The 18,072-nt window shown below is 36.3% G+C and overlaps 5 protein-coding genes across 5 annotated transcripts in view; 3 read left to right on the top strand and 2 right to left on the bottom strand.

Moving 5' to 3' along the window:
• The window catches only part of LOC110380769 (NBAS subunit of NRZ tethering complex-like), a 37,048-nt gene extending 33,874 nt beyond the window's left edge, over nt 1–3,174 (bottom strand). The window contains exons 1-8 of the mRNA XM_064043479.1: nt 2,927–3,174; nt 2,661–2,758; nt 2,440–2,573; nt 1,923–2,056; nt 1,653–1,747; nt 1,287–1,464; nt 749–901; nt 134–364 (exon numbers count right to left, since the gene is read on the bottom strand). Of these exons, the coding sequence (XP_063899549.1) occupies nt 134–364; nt 749–901; nt 1,287–1,464; nt 1,653–1,747; nt 1,923–2,056; nt 2,440–2,573; nt 2,661–2,758; nt 2,927–2,998 (1,095 nt within the window). The 5' untranslated portion in view covers nt 2,999–3,174. The remainder of the gene's footprint in view (nt 1–133; nt 365–748; nt 902–1,286; nt 1,465–1,652; nt 1,748–1,922; nt 2,057–2,439; nt 2,574–2,660; nt 2,759–2,926) is intronic.
• Nucleotides 3,175–3,200: 26 nt separating this feature from the next.
• Nucleotides 3,201–5,038, top strand: LOC110381837 (unconventional prefoldin RPB5 interactor-like protein). The gene is made up of 4 exons (XM_021342248.3): nt 3,201–3,347; nt 3,442–3,685; nt 3,808–4,447; nt 4,521–5,038. Exons 1-4 carry the CDS (start codon nt 3,318–3,320, stop codon nt 4,990–4,992), a joined length of 1,386 nt encoding a protein of 461 aa, XP_021197923.3. The 5' UTR covers nt 3,201–3,317; the 3' UTR covers nt 4,993–5,038.
• A 138-nt stretch (nt 5,039–5,176) lies between these two features.
• LOC110381840 (small ribosomal subunit protein mS29) lies at nt 5,177–8,461 on the top strand. The gene is made up of 8 exons (XM_021342250.3): nt 5,177–5,368; nt 5,478–5,691; nt 6,053–6,145; nt 6,544–6,689; nt 6,883–7,043; nt 7,269–7,410; nt 7,709–7,801; nt 8,238–8,461. Exons 1-8 carry the CDS (start codon nt 5,291–5,293, stop codon nt 8,424–8,426), a joined length of 1,116 nt encoding a protein of 371 aa, XP_021197925.3. The 5' UTR covers nt 5,177–5,290; the 3' UTR covers nt 8,427–8,461.
• A 119-nt stretch (nt 8,462–8,580) lies between these two features.
• LOC110381842 (ATP synthase subunit g, mitochondrial) lies at nt 8,581–9,336 on the bottom strand. Its single transcript, XM_021342255.3, has 2 exons — nt 9,174–9,336; nt 8,581–8,903 (listed from the first exon to the last, which is right to left on the bottom strand). Exons 1-2 carry the CDS (start codon nt 9,211–9,213, stop codon nt 8,644–8,646), a joined length of 300 nt encoding a protein of 99 aa, XP_021197930.1. The 5' UTR covers nt 9,214–9,336; the 3' UTR covers nt 8,581–8,643.
• Nucleotides 9,337–9,637: 301 nt separating this feature from the next.
• On the top strand, nt 9,638–17,973 carry LOC110381826 (dolichyl-diphosphooligosaccharide--protein glycosyltransferase subunit 2). Its single transcript, XM_049836032.2, has 10 exons — nt 9,638–9,797; nt 10,242–10,426; nt 10,726–10,994; nt 11,399–11,560; nt 13,020–13,167; nt 13,473–13,909; nt 14,293–14,440; nt 14,688–14,835; nt 15,306–15,533; nt 15,872–17,973. Exons 1-10 carry the CDS (start codon nt 9,785–9,787, stop codon nt 16,012–16,014), a joined length of 1,881 nt encoding a protein of 626 aa, XP_049691989.2. The 5' UTR covers nt 9,638–9,784; the 3' UTR covers nt 16,015–17,973.
• Nucleotides 17,974–18,072: the final 99 nt, after the last annotated feature.

An 18,072-nucleotide genomic window follows, 5' to 3' on the forward strand; every position in this document is an offset into this window, starting at 1 on the left:
GCAAACAAATACCTCATTAACATACAACACACTCCTATATTACCATGTCATAAAAAGTCATAAGTATATCACATACAAATTCTATTGCAAAAGCAACGTTATCACAGTAGCAATAAGTCTCATTTTCACTAACCTCATTACTCCACCAATTGATATCCCCTGGATAGAACACACTCAAGTCTTTCTTCCCTGGTTTTTCATCCCCTGCTAGTGGGTTCCTCAAGTCAAAGTGTGGTTGTGTGTTGAGAGGCCAACGGTAGACCAGTTTGAGGAGTGGGAGACGCCAGACTGAGACGTCGCCGTTGCAGTGGAGGCATACCAGCTTGCTCCCGTCAGGGGAGAGCTCCATTTGGACTTTGAACGCCTGGTAGATGGAAAAACGAAGAATATTTAATAAATACTTGGCTGTACAGAATAATTATTCAATTTATTTGCGTAAAGAAAATTTGTCTTCTATCGCTTATAGTATTTTTATTATAAAAAAAAAAAACATATCACTTAAAAAGAATGTTTGGTGAGGTTTTAAGAGTATCTTCAAGCCACATGTCTTCCTTGCCATCATCATCACATCAGTGAAACTTAGTACACAGTTTAAATGATGGTGTTCGCCAAACTGTATTAAGATTCGAATCCAGATATCCTCGAGTAACCAGCCGCTGATTCTGACTTTATATAGCATTCTATCGTAAACAAGTTACACTAGCGATGCCTACTAACTAGAATCGTAAGAGTAGGTACATTCACTCACCAAGTGGTTAGAGTATCGGAACGGCACATAGAGCTTGAAGCGGTCGGTGGCGAGCGCCTCGAGCTCGTCCGACACGACGGACAGCTTGTAGTACGGCTCCTCGTTCAGAATGCGCCATGCTGTGATGCCGGCGCTTAGGGATGATGTCGGCTCCTAGCGAGTAGAGAAGGTTCTTATATACTTAGGTACTATGGCGAGAAGAAACAGAGGAAAAAATGCTGGACAATATAAACTGCCCAACTGAGATTCAAAGTAGTATTCTCTACTCTCAGATTTCTCCTATTGTAAAACAACACTGGGTTTTGGGTATTTATTAATATGCATTATTTTTGGAAATTCACTTTTCAGTTATGTATTTAAAAGGCTTTAGCAGTTGAAGTGGTTGGTGAAAATGAAATGTTTTAATTTTTCAAAGGCCCTAGACTAGGGCCCCTAGTATCTATAGCCAAGATTGTGAAAATAGAGGTCCTTATAAGTACTGGTATTTTTATATTGCAAAAAAGTATTAATCCAATCCAGGGGACAATCCATAACTTACCTTAGCAGATCCCCTCGGTACTCCCGCGACATACAGCGTGGCATGTGGTTCGCAATACTTGAGCGCCGCCACGCCGCCCGGGAAACGGAACGAGTGGTGCAGCTTGCAGCCATCCGTCTGGGACACTAGGAATCCGCGCAGCTTGCCGTCGTATGTCACTACTAGGACTTCCCAGTTCCTAGTCAATGAAGGACATAAAATAAAGTTTGAAAAAAAGAAAGGATTTCTCAATGCAACTGAGTTCCTATGCATTATCATTAAAAGAAGGTCCATAAAAGTTCCATATAAGAAAGGTAATCAATTAAAAATTGCAACAACAGACACTATGAACCTGTATAGCATGCTTCTAAAAATGATAAGTCTTACCATTTTGTGTCTTTGACTCTAAGAGGCATGAATATGATGTCAGCAACAGCATGAGTGTTGTCTGTGCATTCTAATCCACCTGGTCTTGAGCAATCCTGAACACAGAATAAAACTATATTAGCATAGTAAAAAGAGTTTAATTTTGTTAGAAAAGAAACTTTTAAATTCTTTGTCATGCAATTTTCAACTCAAAGTAAATGCTCTTAAGGCTGATTTTAACAAAAACAACAACTGGTTTTACTACATAATTATTGATTCACCTCAACTTACAATTGGAATGTTGAATAGGCTGGAAGCAGTCAGGTCAAAGAAGCTGACCACACCATTACCATATGCCAGTACCACAAATGAGCAATCTGGACTCCACACCAGCTTTCTCCATTGAGGATACGCATCACGACTCACTGAAACATAAGCAGAAAACTCATCAATCTAAAGAGGTTCAATAACAATCACAAAAGAGGTTCTTCGGACTTAGAGAGATTGAATTAAATTCTTATTGATAAGGGTAAGGCCTACATGACTGTTTACTAGATTTTCTGTTGTTTGATTTGATTTTATTATTTATATTTGATGATACGTATGATGAGTGTGTTTTACTATATTGTCATTATAGGAAGTTTCATTATTGTGTTTATAGGAAGATTATGTTGCTAAACACATACTTTTAAAGTTATGTCATATAACTAGGTTTTCACCCTAAGACTATGCAACAGTCATATTAAAGCCAGCTACAGAAGCTCACAGAAAAATTAGGTCACAAATACAAACACTTTTATGTAATTACCTGTTGTTCTAGCAGCAATCGTAGCATACTCTGATCGTTTTGTTCTGATCTCCAATATATTATCTGTCAATACTGCTATCACTTTACCCTCGTCTCCTAGCGCTATGTGCCATTTTTGTTGTTTTTCCAAGTGCCTAAACAAAATAAAAATATTTCAGTCAGTATTTGCTGCTGAATTGATTAATTATACAGTAGTGATTTAGTAGGAATGTAGTACTTACGCTGTTACGTTGTCAATCAGATTCTTTTTAGGTCCCAAGAAGTTCATCCATCTCCAAAGAGCTGATATATTCTCAGGCAGAATACTGTCTGACTTTTGCTGAAACAAGTACGCATTAACAATTTACTTTGTTTTGAATGTTTAAAAATGTGTAAAGCAATCCAGCACTTAGTTCGAGTATCATGAATGTCATCAAAAAGCTACCAAAATTATTCAGATATCAGGGAGCGATAATGTTTATAAAAACAAAAATATGTTAGCACTTACAATGTATTCTGGCTCCGGTTTCCATTCTGAAAATACATACAACTCGTGCAGAATAGACTTCTTTTCCTCCATGTTTACCCAATATATTGTACAATCACATCAATTCACAATAAATGCACTTTTTCACATTCATTGCAGTAATGAAAACTGCAAATCGATTGGTCGGTCAAATATCGACCGTATGTTTTTGACAGAAGTTGGACAACCGAGCAATATCAGCACGTTCATAAATTCCATAACCGTACAACGCATAAAATTGTAAAATCGAATAGGTTTCTGCACGATAATTATACGTCAGTGTCAAATACAAACAAAGACGGAATTGCGAAGAGGTTATGTGTTTTAAAATCGGATAAAAGATAACAAAAAATAAGCGTAATTAAATATTATCATGGATATATTGAGCGAAGTTTACTACAAGGTAACTTGCTACTAGCTAGTTATTGGAAAAGAAACTGTTCCGATGCTTAATTCAATTATTTTTTTACTCTAATTTGTTGTCATTTATTTTTCAGAGCGCAGCCGAAAATGAAAGGAATTTTCGTTTCTGGGAGAATTATTTACAGAGTTTGAAGAATTTAGATTTCAGTGAATATAGTGACAAGTTAAAGGTTCCTATTTTAGTTCCAATTGGTAGCAGGATATTGTTTAGGGGAGAGCTGAAACATACAAATGAAGTAACTGTTGCTCTGGGGGCTGATTACTTCACCAAATGTTCACTGAAACAAGCTGAAGTGCTGCGACAACATAGAATCAAAGGTATTTTCATGTAGTTGCCAACAGCAAGATCTATCGTGTTTCTAATAGTAATTTATGGTAAATAGACTTTAATATTTAGGATTGGGTATTATTTTTGTATAATGCCATGAATATTGTTTCAGATGCTCAATCTAAACTGGACATCTTCCAGAAAGAAAAAGACTATCTAGAAAATCAGATGTCATTTACAAAGAAAAATGTTTTTGAAAATCAAGGGAAGGAAATTATTGAGTACTATAGTGAAGAGGATGATAAAGCATGGCGGTTGAAACATAGAGAAAATGTACGACAATACATACAAAACAAAGGTAAAGAAGAGAGGACTGAAGCAGAAGATATAACAGACGAAGAATTATGGAACAGACTTGAAGAGCTGGAACTGCAAGAAGAATTAGAAAATGAACTAAATACAGAAGATTACAATCAAGACTTACCTACAATTAAACAAGATAAAGACAATTCATTAATCTTAGATGAAAACTTCTCCAAAACAGACCAACAAGAACAGTATGAAAAAACGAATCTTGAAAAGAGTGAAAAAGAAATAAATGCCAAAAGGGTTACTTTTAAAGAAAGTGAAACTTCGGAAGAATCGTCAAAAAGTGACATACTACAGCATATCATGGATAGACAGAATGAATTAGAGGAAAGACTATTTGAATTAAAGAATAGAGAGAGGGCACAAACTAAAAGTGAAAATGATTTGATGTCAAGGCTGGATGAACTTGAACAACTTGATGAACTGGAAGATGAAATGAACAGGTAAGAGTAGTTGGTTGAGGGTGATTGAAATATACAGTGTATACTTAAATAATATTGACTCTGTTGTTTACAGGTTAGAAGAAATCATTGAAAATGAAGATGTGGAAGAAGAAGAAGATGATGAAGAGGACTCAGATATACCAGAACCACATAAGCTTGAAAGAAGGGTTTCCTTTATTGATGAGGATGACAGTGAAACATTAGAGCTCACTTTCAAGCATAGTCCTGTAGAACCACAGCATGAACCTTATGACCCTGCCAAAGGTATACAGAAACCTAGTGATGTCTATGCAGCACATTCCAACCTCTTTGGGACCACATCCATCCTCAAAAAGTCAAAGTATGAAGCAGTAGCTGAACCAAAAGTGAAAAAGCAGAAAATTGTACTGTTTGATAGTCAGGATAGTGAAAGTGAAGATGAAGAAAATGAAGCTATTGTGGTGAAAGATGTTGTTGAAAAGGAAAAACAGTCAAAACCTGTTTTGTTAAGCCAAGCAAGGCCTACAAGTTTGTTTAAGAAGAAAAGAATGCAAAAGAAATCCTAATAAATCAATGTAAAGGGCAAAAATATAAAATTATTAATCCTATTATAAAATGTTTCATTTGGTAAATAGGTACCATTGATATCAATAAGAAATAATTTTTAAAAGGTTTCAGCCGCCTTTTCATAAGAAATAAAGATATTTCTGAACGAACTGTAAGTTTGACACTGACTTAACATCTGACTTTGACAGGCAGGAAATAGGAATTATTTTTAGGTTATGTTGTGACTGGTTGTGGATCGTTTTATAATCATAAAAGTATTAATTAAATTAAATTTCTTACTTAACAAACGTTATCAAAATGCTATCACGTAGCTGGAGGCATTTGTGTCGGCGGTATTCTCAAGCTGCTACTTTTAGAACTGCCGAGCTCTCACCTGTAAGTCCACCTTTAATAAACTGAAAATGATATTATGAGAATTCAGACTGCTGCAGAAGCTATTAAGTATTTACAACTAATGACTAAAACTACGTTATATTTACTGCAGGCACAACATAATGAGAAGCAAGAAGGTTTATTTTACACATTGAATCCTGATCTATGCAAACAACTTTTCGGCCATGGCGGGCTTCCAAAAAGTTTCAAGCAGCAGACCAAGACATTTACAGAAACAGCCATAATGGTGCGCCAGCCAGCATTGGACCTTATAAACTGTATAAGGTCTAGTGATATGAACCAACCTGCCATCAGATATGTGCTGTGTATCCTTTTGAACTTACATTGTTTTGTGCCTTGAATGGTCCAAGGAGGTTTACTATCAGACTATTAATTGCTATAGTGACCACCAGCAGATGCTTACAGAGTCTTTGGTGGACCCAACGCCGTCCATCCAGGATGTTTGTGTAACATACTAGATAAAAATCTTGAAGTTTCAAATCTTTACATAGTAAGGCCCTATGAAATTTTTTAATAGAAACTTGAGCGAAAGTTAAATTAATTAGATGCAAGTTTGTATTGTTTGTATATCAAAAAAATTGCTTCTTGATTCTAAGGCTGTTTTTTTTTTCCTTTTTTACAATTTTATTACCTTCATACACATAAATATCCTTAGCATTATATCAGATGGTGAGAAAGGCACAGGCAAGTCTATAACTATGGCTCATCTTCTGCACTATGCCCATGAAGAGGGTTTTCTTATTGTACATGTTCCATGGGGTAAGAATATTTAATTTATTTATTGTTATTCATTATCTACATAATCTTCTTACATGAGAACAGTTGCCGTAGCCAATTATCGGCCATCATTTTATCTACATAAACTTGAGGCAATAAGAGTAGGTTTATCAGTTGTGTTAACACCCATTACACAAGCTCAAGCAACTTACTTATTAATATATAATTATATATTATTTAACAATAGATTCTGTACAATTTCATTACTGAAATAAACATAAATATGAAATAGTACGTTCTCAGGCATATACTTCCATCTGCTGAGTTAGGCACATTATATCCTTGCCTATAATAGAATTTTAACACTAATCTACTACAAAAAATATGGGTATGATTTGTTGGAACTAAGGAAACATCTAAACAATTATTTTATCTTACAGTATCAGAATGGCTAAGGCGCCTACCTCGTCACAAGGAGATGGTCAACTCGCCGACGCGCGAAGGTTTCGTTGATTTGCCGATCGACGCCGCCGCCTGGCTCATACACTTCAAAAGCCAGAACCAGACATTACTCAAATCTAATGATGTAAGTATAAATACAACAAGAGCTGTATAGTCTTTTTGGCTTTATACAATGTCTAGAAAATGAGAAAAATTTTTACTTTGGGGTTGAATAAATAGCATTGCCTAATTTCCACACTGCAATCTGAATCATGATAGATCATCTACTAACTTTTACATATCTACTGGCTAATAAAATTTTATCTTTTTATTCACAGTTGAAAATCTCAAAAGAGTATGTATGGAGCAAGCGTGAGAAGACAGAAGAAGGTTCTCCATTGTCTGCACTGGTAGAACACGGCATTACTCGCGTGAAATACGCCTGTGACGTCATTGATGCACTCATTGATGAGATTAAGATACTGTCCAACAACAAACAGTAAGTATTATGTAAAGGAAATCTTTAAATTAATGTCTCTCTTTAGAAGCTCCTTTTTTTGAGATCATATTCTTCAATCCAAACTTGTTTTATTGCAATTCATAATCAGTCTTGAAATTTTATTATTATTAAAAGAGAGGACTCCCTTTTTTATGTCTTTGCTAGTATTTAAAAAAGTTATTTCTACCATTGCATTTAATGTCATTTTTATTGTCTATCTTTTAGATGCAAAACCTTTGTTGCAATTGATGGGTTCAACAGTTTCTTCTACCCATTGACGCGGCTCAACACACCCACCAAGAGGAAGGTCGCACCTGAAGAGGTCTCACTTACTACAACCTTTTTAAAACTCACTACTAATGACTGGGTGAGTTTAGGTGTTCTTTTTTATACAGACTTATGATTCATCGCATGTAACTGTGTATGTGTATTGAGAAAACACATAGGAAGTGGTAAAGGGTGGGCATTTTGGGGGCTGTCTTTTGTAAATTTGATGTTCGAAAAGTGCTGATTTTCAGCATACTTTTAATAAATGACTTTTGATTTTGGTTGTCGATATTTAACATCCACTGGGTGTCTACTGCCTAACATTTATTAATTTGTTTATAACTTTTTTCTTAAACAATTTTAAGAATATTTTTAAATTGAGATTTTTTTTCCAACAGACAAATGGTGCTATTGTTGTGTCTGCAGACCAGTTAGCAGTTCCTGATGGTAATCAAGAAAGTCACTTTCCAAGATATTTGCTGTACAAAAAGGTATTTATAGAAATATATGCTGTTCATGAAATAAAAATTGTGAAACCTAGATTTAAACCAAGTTTTTCTGTATTCTGGAATACATGGCCTCCTGTCTAATTATATTAGTACTAGCTGGTGCCCGCGACTTCGTCTGCGCAGGTTTAGTATTTCGAACAATATGTTTACAAATTGTAGCCTATGTGTTATTCTGATGTATAAGCTATATTATTGTAAAGTTTCATTAAAATCCATTCAGTAGTTTTTGCGTGAAAGAGTAACAAACATCCATACATACAAACTTTCGCGTTTATAATATTAGTAGGATTTGAATTTTTTACAATTAAATTTTTATTTTATCTGATTTTCGTTGATAGATATTAAGTGAATTACAAGAATTTACTTTATATTATTTATTTTTCTAAAGAATAAATAATTAAATAAAATTATTTTTCAGGGCTTTGAACACCTAGACCCATTTGTGCCAATAGAGGTAGGCAGATACAGTGATAAGGAGTTCCTATCCTGTGCCGAGTACTACAGGGACCGGCTATGGCTGCGAGGACCCCCAGAGATGGAGACAGAGCTGAAGTTTACCAGTGCATGCAACCCTTACAGGTTCATGGAGCAGTGTGCACCTTTGTAGTTTTATAAGATTTGTAATATAATGTAGTTGGTATTAATTGTTTTGTATTATTTTTAATAACCCAAAAAGAAATGAATCTAGATTGAATTTACTAACTATCTAAGCTGGTATTTAAACCACTCTTCAATAAACCACAAATAAAACAAAAACCAAATTGATTTTAATAATTTATTTTGCTGAACATAATATCTACAGAGTTAGCGCTTACAACAAGAACTTAAACATCATAACCGACAATGTGGCGTTTGCCGATGCACTCTCCGATGTAGAACCAGAAAATGACTTCAGCACCAACAAGGGCGTTCAGGGTCGCTTGCTTGACGGTCTGGTTCTTCCATGCGCCGGTCTTGGCGCTGGTCAACAGCTTGCCGATGCCAGCCTTGATCTGTGGGATCTCGCTTAGCTTGGGAGGCGCAAGCTCAACGCGAGCATACTTCATGAAGATGTTGAATTTGGGCCGGGCGAGGGTGATTGCCGCTGGAAAATTAACATAATAGTTAATTTATAATTAATTTAACAGTTCAGTAACATAAATCGATGACAGTTAGTTAGGTGGTTGGTACTACTCTTACGTCTAATGAACAATTTATCAACGAAACAGAATCGAAAAAAAAGTATTGTTATTCTTAATTATAGCAAACCTAACCTTCAATCTGAAGATATATCCAGAATTACATAATGTCAGAGGCGAGCGAAACAGATCATCTGATATGATTATTTACGTGAATAAAATTAATTGCTACTTACTGCTAACTAGAGCTGGTATTTTGCCGACTGCACTTGCCATTTTGCTAGTTTAATCAAAACAATTGAAGTGCAATCCTAAAATTTAAGTTCGGAATGGAAATGGAAGGCAGAATACAATTTGACAGACAAGCTGCCATTGATTGGACGGTTTTGACAGATAGGGACGTACACTCAGACTAAAATTATTAGTAGCATATCGAAAATATAAATCAAAATCTAACTAATAAACCCTTTTAATAAACTTTGTTATAGTTCATGATGCTACTTTTATTTTTAACATTTATGGATTTTTCAATTTGTATACAAAAATCACCAAATTCAACGTAATGATTTTCTGTGAAACAAAATACAGCCCTATCGTGCCTTCTATCCAGCTCTTGCACACGGAGAGTAATTATTGCTATCTCTGTCATAAAACTGCGTTTTCAATATTGTGCTCTAGTAACACTGGCCGTGCTACGTCGATCATTTTATGTCAAACGTGTTTCTTTCTGTTCTAATTGTCAAAAACCGGCGATAGATGCATTTTCTATAAATTTTGCTAATTTTTAATAGAATAGAAAAGTGTGAATATATAATCAGAGTGAAATCTGATTTATTAGATAATAGAAATGTATTTTCATGGTATGTTTTCACTTAATCATATAATAATACTAACATTAGCGTGGCAAACAAAAACAGTATTTTACTGGTATTTGTAGGAATCTTTGGAGATTTATTACTTGGAATAATATTTTGACTATATTTTTGAACTTTTTATAGCTTGAGATTGGTTCCAAATGTTTTTGTTTGTATTAAAACATAGGGACACGTCATTCTTATTCAGGCGTCGCCGGCCTTTCAGAGCGCTGTAAAGGTTATTTATTCTGTCTGCCTTCAATCCAATTAGATTAGTGCAGTAATAAAATATGAATAAAAAAAATATATCAATATTCAATATAATAATTTTAATTTATTAATCCATGTAAACAAAGCATTCGCACATCAGAAATGTTATCAGCATTTACCATAATTAAATCGTAAAACACGACTGTAATAGCCTCACTAAACATTTTATTTCATTTTCAGGCCTATTCTTGTTATTACTAAGTACACTAGCACTAAGCAATGGGAACACTCTGCAAGGCACCATAGACATCAAAAGACTGCAGAATATACTTCAGGAAAATGTGAAGAGCAAAGATATCACTGCTCTGTATTACTCTATTAAAGGGCTGGCAGAGTTAAACGCTGATATTCCTAACATTTGTGAGGTAAGTACATTATATTTTAGATTCAAACTAAGATTAGATGTTTTTCAAACATTGTTATGTAAAATTGTGCTTTACAATGCCAATTGTGAATACAGTCTGTATGTTTTATAATATTTACATTAACATATGAATGGGTACTGCAAACAGCATCACTTAAAAATCTTTAATAACAATATCTCAATCTGACAAATACTACACTGAAAACCGCAACAAAATGTAAGATAATCACTCACAAACATTCAGCTCAAACTGAGAACCTTTTTTGATATAACTAAAAACATCATAAACAAACATTACAGAATCTCAAAACCATCAAATATGATACCAAGAACATTGAGCAAGTGTTCCAATTGGCCAACGCAGCGGCCATCTCCAACTGCCAGAACTCTTTGAAACCGGACGTCATCAACCCAGCCACCCAGCTGTTGGAGAAGAAGGATGCCACCATACCTGATATCTACCATGCTGTGTATACTCTGAGGGCTTTTGGTAAAGGCTCAGTATATGATAAGGAAGATGCCTTGAAGAACCTTATTCAATTGTTGAAGAAGGATGATTCTCCAGCTAAGTAAGCCTTTTACTTACTTTGAAAATATCTCTTTGTAAAGTGAAAACTTCTTGTCAGGCATTATTTAGTGTAAGATAGAGACTGATGAAAGTGACAAATATTCAATGTCAATACACACTTTAAAATTCTGCAACTACCTTTAATAGGTAATAAAAACATTTTTATGACCTAGCAATATCTTGCAGCGCTATACTGCACTAAAACTATGTAATTTTTTCCTTGTGGTTTATAGAATGTTGTAAATAAGCCAGGAATGTCCAAGACCAGCCTACCCAATTAGCAATGTCAGCTACTCTTTACATTTACATTGTAAATACACTTACTATAAAAAACCCAAAACCAAATTCAATCCAACGTCATTGAAAAATCATATCTCAAAATACATAACATGCTACTACCCCCAGCTATGGCTACGTGTTCGCGCTATGCGAGCACATGGGCTGCGGCGCGTGGACGGCGTCCCACGCTGAGGGCGTGCTGCTGGCGGCTGACGAGAGCGACTCCAAAGCACTGCACTTTGAGGGAGGCCTGCCCGTCACTGCTAACCTGCTTGGTAGTATTCAAAGGTCAGTTATATGAAAATGGCTTATGTTTAACTCATCCTCATCCTCCGAGCCTTTTTCCCAAACTATGTTGGGGTCGGCTTCCAGTCTAACCGGATTCAGCTGAGTACCAGTGCTTTACAAGAAGCAACTGCCTATCTGACCTCCTCAACCCAGTTACCCGGGCAACCCGATACCCCTTGGTTAGACTGGTGTCAGACTTACTGGCTTCTGACTACCCGTAACGACTGCCAAGGATGTTTATGTTTATGTTTAACTGATCACCAGATATAGTAACAAACAGCAGACAAAAATAGTAAATGATCACCAAAATGAAACTCGCATTTTAATGTAAAACTATCACCAAAGTTTTAACACTTTGCTATCCTATTTAAGTGAAATTACTCCAAAATAAATCATGCGTAAGCCAAAAATAGTTAATGATCACCAAAATTAAACCACCATTTTAAAGTAAGATTATAACCAAAGTTTTTAAATTCTGCTATCCTATTTAAGCAAAATGAGTCCAAAAAAATCATTGTTATCCCAAAAGTAGTAAATGATCACCAAAAGTAGTAAATGATCATCAAAAAAGTTTTTACATCTTGCTATCCTGTTTAAGTAAACTGACTCCAAAAAAATAAGTTCGGCCTGATAAAATAAATGTAATAACAATATGGGGACCCTTTTCCTGCACTAGCGTGGAAAATTGTCTATTGCATGCCTCTAAACAGTGCGATAAGAGTGTATTGAGAAACACATTCTTCTTCTTCTTTCTCCTGCCCTGTTCCCAATTTTACTTGGCGTCGGCGCAATATGTCATTTTCTTCCATTTTCCCCTGTCACTCGTCATACTGACACTCACGCATGCATTGCAAGCCGGACACATAACTTAATATGGCATCATAATACTTTATTTGGTAATAAGCCTACATTTTATGGCAATCACAGTGACTTATTTAGGCAAAAATAATACATTAATTTGGTCATCAAGAGTTGGTGATCATTTACTAAATTTGGTGGTCGAATACAATTTAAAGTGAAGTCGTGACTAAAATAGCTGGTACTGTTACATTTTAAGACTTTATTTTTCTGGTGTTCAGTAGATATTTCTGGTTGCAAAACTTAGGGTATCAAAGCATTTTATGGTGGTCATTATATTTGTTCCCTATAAAAATAACTATAACATACTTTTTGAACAGACAAAGGCATGCAATTAAGTCCATGTAAAGTGTTAACGTGTTTTAATACAGTGCATACTTGTATTTCTAACTAAATAAATTGTCACATGCTAAAACTATTGTATCTTTCAGTAAAGCTTTGTTACAATTATACATATCAATACAGTTGTCCTTCTACATGCCTGAAACTATCTTATTATATTTCTTTGTATTATATATGGTATAATGTTCAGAAATGCTTGTAGCCGCAATTGTCACTTTTAGAAAAATTAATCATTAAATCATCATCATTATTTTAACAGGACTTACAAAAACCTGAAGAAGCCATCTCCCCTGACTGAGGAGCAGAGGTACAAGTTCGCCGAGTACCTGCTGTCCAGGAGATCAGTTAACACACCTAAGGGTGCCTCCTTGTTAATCGAAGCCGCCACCGCTCTCGCTGACGATGTGGTAAGGATAAATATATTAATACATAGGCAGAAGTATAAAAAAAATCCATGTACCCAGTAACAAAAATGATTGTGATGGCTAAAAATATTAAATGTTGTTATTAAATGTATTTAGATTACATTTCCATACCTTGTGTATGCTGAAGAAGCCATAATGTAATTAAAAAGGCTTGGAAAAACAGCTCACGAGACAATTGGCTGTTTTTCATATACAAGCAACATATAAGCTCCTGAATGAATGCTTTGCCTATCAAACAATAATTAAAGTCTGAAACTATCCAGCTAAATATTATTTGTGCTCCACAGCCATCGCCCATCAGCATCGCAATCAAAGGCAAGAAGTACATCACCTCCGACTCAGATACCATCGAGTTCTCAATCTCCGACCTCATTGGTCGTCCCGTCAAGTTCCTGAAGCCCGAAGAAGTGGTCGCTCAATCTGGCACTCGCCTAGCTGATGACGTCGTTGTCCTATCTAAACAACCCCTAACACAGAAAGCTAACGAACCAACGACTTTCGTCCTTAACCTTAGCAAGATTAAGGCTCAATATGGCTTGTACAAGATAGCGTTAAGCGCTGGAACAAAGACAGCTAATGTGAATGTAGCAGTTTTGGGTGAGATCCAAGTGACCAGTGTGGAAGTTGGTATCGGCGATGTGGATGGAACTACGAGCCCTAAGTTGACGACTGTGGCTTATCCTAATAAGCTGACTGAGAAGCTCCAGGCTGATCATTTGCAGAAGTAAGTAATTAGCAAAGAATATTGTATCATAATTTATTTTATCACATTACCTGACCCTAAATCTTTATATTTTGGTCTTTATATGGATCCCTGTCCATAGATATGTAAAGATTCTCAACTATATACCTGTTTACACATATGCTTTCACATTTATGTACGTTACTTTTGTGGTACTCATTCTCAAAAATTGTTTATTCAAATTAGATTTATATATTCAAATTAGATTTATAAATCAGTAATTTTCGATCATCAAAAACAAAAGAAAGCCTCCAAAAGGCTCTCCCACCACTTCTTATGTGTTTTTGTTAGAAGTAAACAAACTCCGCACTGCTCTACTTTTGTTTAAATAATATGCATATTACAAGAAGTTATTTTTTACTTAGGGTAACGCTAAAATTCAGCGTGCGCGACAAATACAACAAGGCAGTGTTGGTACAGCAAGCGTTCGTACGAGTCGCCACCGCTTCAGGAGACCACGAGACCATCTTCGTGGCAGAGCCTGATAATGCTAAGGCTTACAAAGTCGAACTTGTGAGTAATTTTGTATTGGTAACATAGATTTTGGTTTGAATGATATGTACATGTTACCGTTGATATTGGTACAAAGACAGCTAAAGGAAGATTGAAGCAGATGGGCAGAAGATGGTAGAAACGTGTTTTATAAGAGTTATTGTTTCTAGCTATACGGTTACTCCTCTACTAGTCATAGTTTGTTATTTAGGAAATTACTATTGCAGCAATATATTAGTACATATTTATTTTTTTATTTTACGTTCAGAACGTGGGCGGCATCGCCAAGCACCTGAACTTCGTGTCGGGCGGCTACTCGCTGACGATGTACCTGGGCGACAGCGCCGTGTCCAACCCCATCGCGTGGCACATCGGAGAGGTGCTCTTCAACTTCGGCAAGGACGCTAATGCTGTTGGTGAGTTATTGTACCATCATCATGTTATATCAGCCTAATGTATGCAGCCAGCCGGCATAGTCTAATATACATGCTTTTGGACTAATAAATTGTTCATTTAGAATTTACTATTCTATGTAATAAAGATGAAAGAAGTAGCAATGTATATGGTTTTTTATTGTATTTTACTTTACAAAAGCCATATTCTACTGCTAACATAGGAAGTGATGAAGGGTGGGCATTTGGGAGCTGTATTTTGTAATTTTTTGGACGGTCAAAAAGTGCTGTTTTGCAGCTAATGAAAAAAGTTCATGAGTCCATCTAGATTTCCTAAAATTCGTGAGAAAATTGTTCGATATGTAGTTTGGTAGGTCACATTTTGTTCGCAATATTTTCTCAATTTTGAATAAATGATATTTCATTTGATTTATTTAAGTGGTTTTTGACACTACAAATAAATATCGTCACACCATTATTTACCTGTGTGCCAGGTGCCCCAGTAACGTCAGCGCCGGCCACGTACCGCGGCCTGCTGCCCGAGATCGCGCACATCTTCCGCTCGCCCGAGGCGCGGCCGCCGCGGCTGGTGTCGGACGTGTTCGCGGCCGCCTGCGCCGCGCCGCTGCTGCTGCTGCTGCTGCTGTGGGCGCGGCTCGGCCTCAACATGAGGAACTTCCCTCTCACGCCCAGTGCGCTGGTCTTCCATGTCGCTTTGGGAGGTATGTATAATATGTGCTTGAAGACAGCTTTTATGACTTCACCGTAGGTTCATTTTATATTTTTGAGGAACCCTAGTAATCACACTCCTGCCTAAGATTAAGTGCTCTCCAAACTAGAAGATAAACGTCGTTTTTACGAGCGCTACCGCCCAAAAATCACGAGTCTGGTAGATTTTTTGCTGCTATGAATATTCTACACATAAACTAAACCTAAAATCATATGCGCAGTCAAATTCAACTGTTGAAAATGAAACCTACATTATTACGCCATCAACTCGTCACTTTTTTTTAAATAAATTCCATTAGCAATACATATACTAATGTCCCCCCTCCCACAGCTTCCCTCGGCCTGTACGGCGTGCTATGGCTGCAGCTGTCGATGTTCGACACGATGCGCTACCTGCTGCCGCTGGGCGCGCTCACCTTCCTGTCGGGGCACCGCCTGCTGCGCCGCCTCGCACACGACAAGGCCACGCGCTAAGCATCATGTATCTGTAGTACGACCAGTGTGTCTTGGCCATTGTGGTAGACGAAGTTCATGAGTCCATCTACATTTCCTAAATTCACGAGAATATTGCTCGATATGTATATGTTAGGTCACATTTGTTCGCAATATTTTCTCTACTGCGCACACAAGGTCTTATGCCAAGGTATTATGGTCATACTATACGTATACAATACATAGTTACACAAATAAAGTAAGAGGATGCTAGTTCTATTTGCTGTGAATGATTGAGATATGGTCGGGTATAGTTTGAATATTTCACATAAGTCAACGCGTTTCCGTAGTTACACAATCTTTTTTTTGTAATTGTAGTTTTCAAACAACCTTCAGGATTTTAACATTACATCTTGCACCATTGTTTTATTTTATTAGAGGCAAATAAGACTTATTGTTATAGCATTTATTTCTATCGAGGTTACGTATAATGAAGCAGGGGCGGATCCACCGTTGTGGGCACGATGGGCATGCCCACAACCTTATTAGACTTGTGACATCACACTAGTACGGTTTTTTGAAATCGATAGGCTGATGATAACACAAGGAAACAAAATAAGACTTTTTTTTGTTGCATTTAATTTTATGACTGCTGTTTACTAATTCGAGGTCACCATATTTTTTTTCTAACAGCTTTAGTTTTTGAGGCAGGTACTTTTGTGTCCCAAAACACACAAAAATTCACACTCGCTACGCTCGCCGCTTCTTCACTTTGCGGTGGTTTAAGTCCAATGTCGAAAACGTTAGATTAAGTTAAAATTGAAAGTAGAAAAGGATAGCATCCCCATAACGCCCTCTTTCAGCGCTTTCTGGTTAAGAAGAAGCGGTGAAGAACAAAACAAACTTCCCAGCAACGCAGCTGTCTATTATAATAAATTATTATTTACAATAATCACTATTTTACATTTTTTGTTGTTTTGGTACAGGGGCACGATTCTCCTAATTTTACTTAAAAACATTTGATTTACGTTCGACTGCGATCCAATCCCGACTCGATTACGATTGAAACGTAAGTGGCATTCCGCTATTTTTTCTTTGAAATAAACGATTTATCCTTTTCTGTCATTCGACAGATCGTAATAATGAATCATTTTGTCTGCAAATTATTAACTATTGCAATATGATTGTAGAGCAAACTACCGTATAGACCAAAATCACCAAAATAGCAGACCAATCGCACACCAATCAAATGTCAATCGAATACAATTGGTCTTTTATTAGTAGCAGAATGCCCGATATGGTTAAAACTGCTATTGGGATCATATTGCGATTCGATTTCTATTAGATTTTGACATTATTAACTTAGGAGAATCGGGGCCCTGTTTTGTTAGAAAACTCAAAAAATTTCGCGCTCGCTGCGCTCGCGCTTTTTTCACTTAACACTGCCTGCTTTTTTACTTGTTTGGCTGATTTCGTGTCCCAAGACTCCAAAATTTTGCGCTCGTTACGCTCACAGCTTCTTAATTTCACAGTACTTTTTCTATCATTTCCTTAGGTATGTTTGTGGCACAAAACTTAAAAATTTCGCGCTCGCTGCGCTTGCGCAACTTTATACTGCTGCTACTATTTAGCTGTGACCACAACCTTTTTTGAGGGCTGGATCCGCGCTTGTAATGAAGAGCCACTATGCAATGTGCACGTCAAGGCAAAGTCACATTCAATGCGCAATTTAATTTATCGATCTCCACATATTTCCAATGACTAAACGATTATTATATGTATGTGTGCTGTGTTCTGTTTAAACACCAGGATGCAGAATTATATTAAAATTAATGCGACTTTCATTTGTTGCGGTCATTCAAGAACTCTACGGAAATGTTAACCACTTGCAATATTTAAATGATAGGTACCGGTATTCAATTCAGTAGAGTTTTTGTATAACTCAATGAAATCAGTGTAATAATAATTTTACATACCTAATAAAAATAATGTGATTCGTTATTTGTATTTTTTTTTTATCCAATCTACCTTTCCTGAGAAGAGAGTTCCAAAGTAGTTGTAAACGCCTTGCATTTGGCGAGAACGAAGTACTACACCAGT

Source organism: Helicoverpa armigera, chromosome 3 (assembly GCF_030705265.1).
Source record: "Helicoverpa armigera isolate CAAS_96S chromosome 3, ASM3070526v1, whole genome shotgun sequence".
Lineage (NCBI taxonomy): Eukaryota > Metazoa > Arthropoda > Insecta > Lepidoptera > Noctuidae > Helicoverpa > Helicoverpa armigera.

Coding starts and splice junctions, on each gene's coding strand:
- LOC110381837 (XM_021342248.3), top strand. CDS start 3,318: ATGGATATATTGAGCGAAGTTTACTACAAG. Junction 3,686..3,807: donor GCGACAACATAGAATCAAAG/GTATTTTCATGT, acceptor ATATTGTTTCAG/ATGCTCAATCTAAACTGGAC. Junction 4,448..4,520: donor CTGGAAGATGAAATGAACAG/GTAAGAGTAGTT, acceptor TGTTGTTTACAG/GTTAGAAGAAATCATTGAAA.
- LOC110381840 (XM_021342250.3), top strand. CDS start 5,291: ATGCTATCACGTAGCTGGAGGCATTTGTGTCGGCGGTATTCTCAAGCT. Junction 6,690..6,882: donor CATTACTCAAATCTAATGAT/GTAAGTATAAAT, acceptor TTTTATTCACAG/TTGAAAATCTCAAAAGAGTA. Junction 7,044..7,268: donor ATACTGTCCAACAACAAACA/GTAAGTATTATG, acceptor TCTATCTTTTAG/ATGCAAAACCTTTGTTGCAA.
- LOC110381826 (XM_049836032.2), top strand. Junction 11,561..13,019: donor CTGCTTGGTAGTATTCAAAG/GTCAGTTATATG, acceptor TTATTTTAACAG/GACTTACAAAAACCTGAAGA. Junction 13,910..14,292: donor CAGGCTGATCATTTGCAGAA/GTAAGTAATTAG, acceptor TTTTTTACTTAG/GGTAACGCTAAAATTCAGCG.
- LOC110381842 (XM_021342255.3), bottom strand. CDS start 9,213: ATGGCAAGTGCAGTCGGCAAAATACCAGCTCTAGTTAGCA. Junction 8,904..9,173: donor AATACCAGCTCTAGTTAGCA/GTAAGTAGCAAT, acceptor TTAATTTTCCAG/CGGCAATCACCCTCGCCCGG.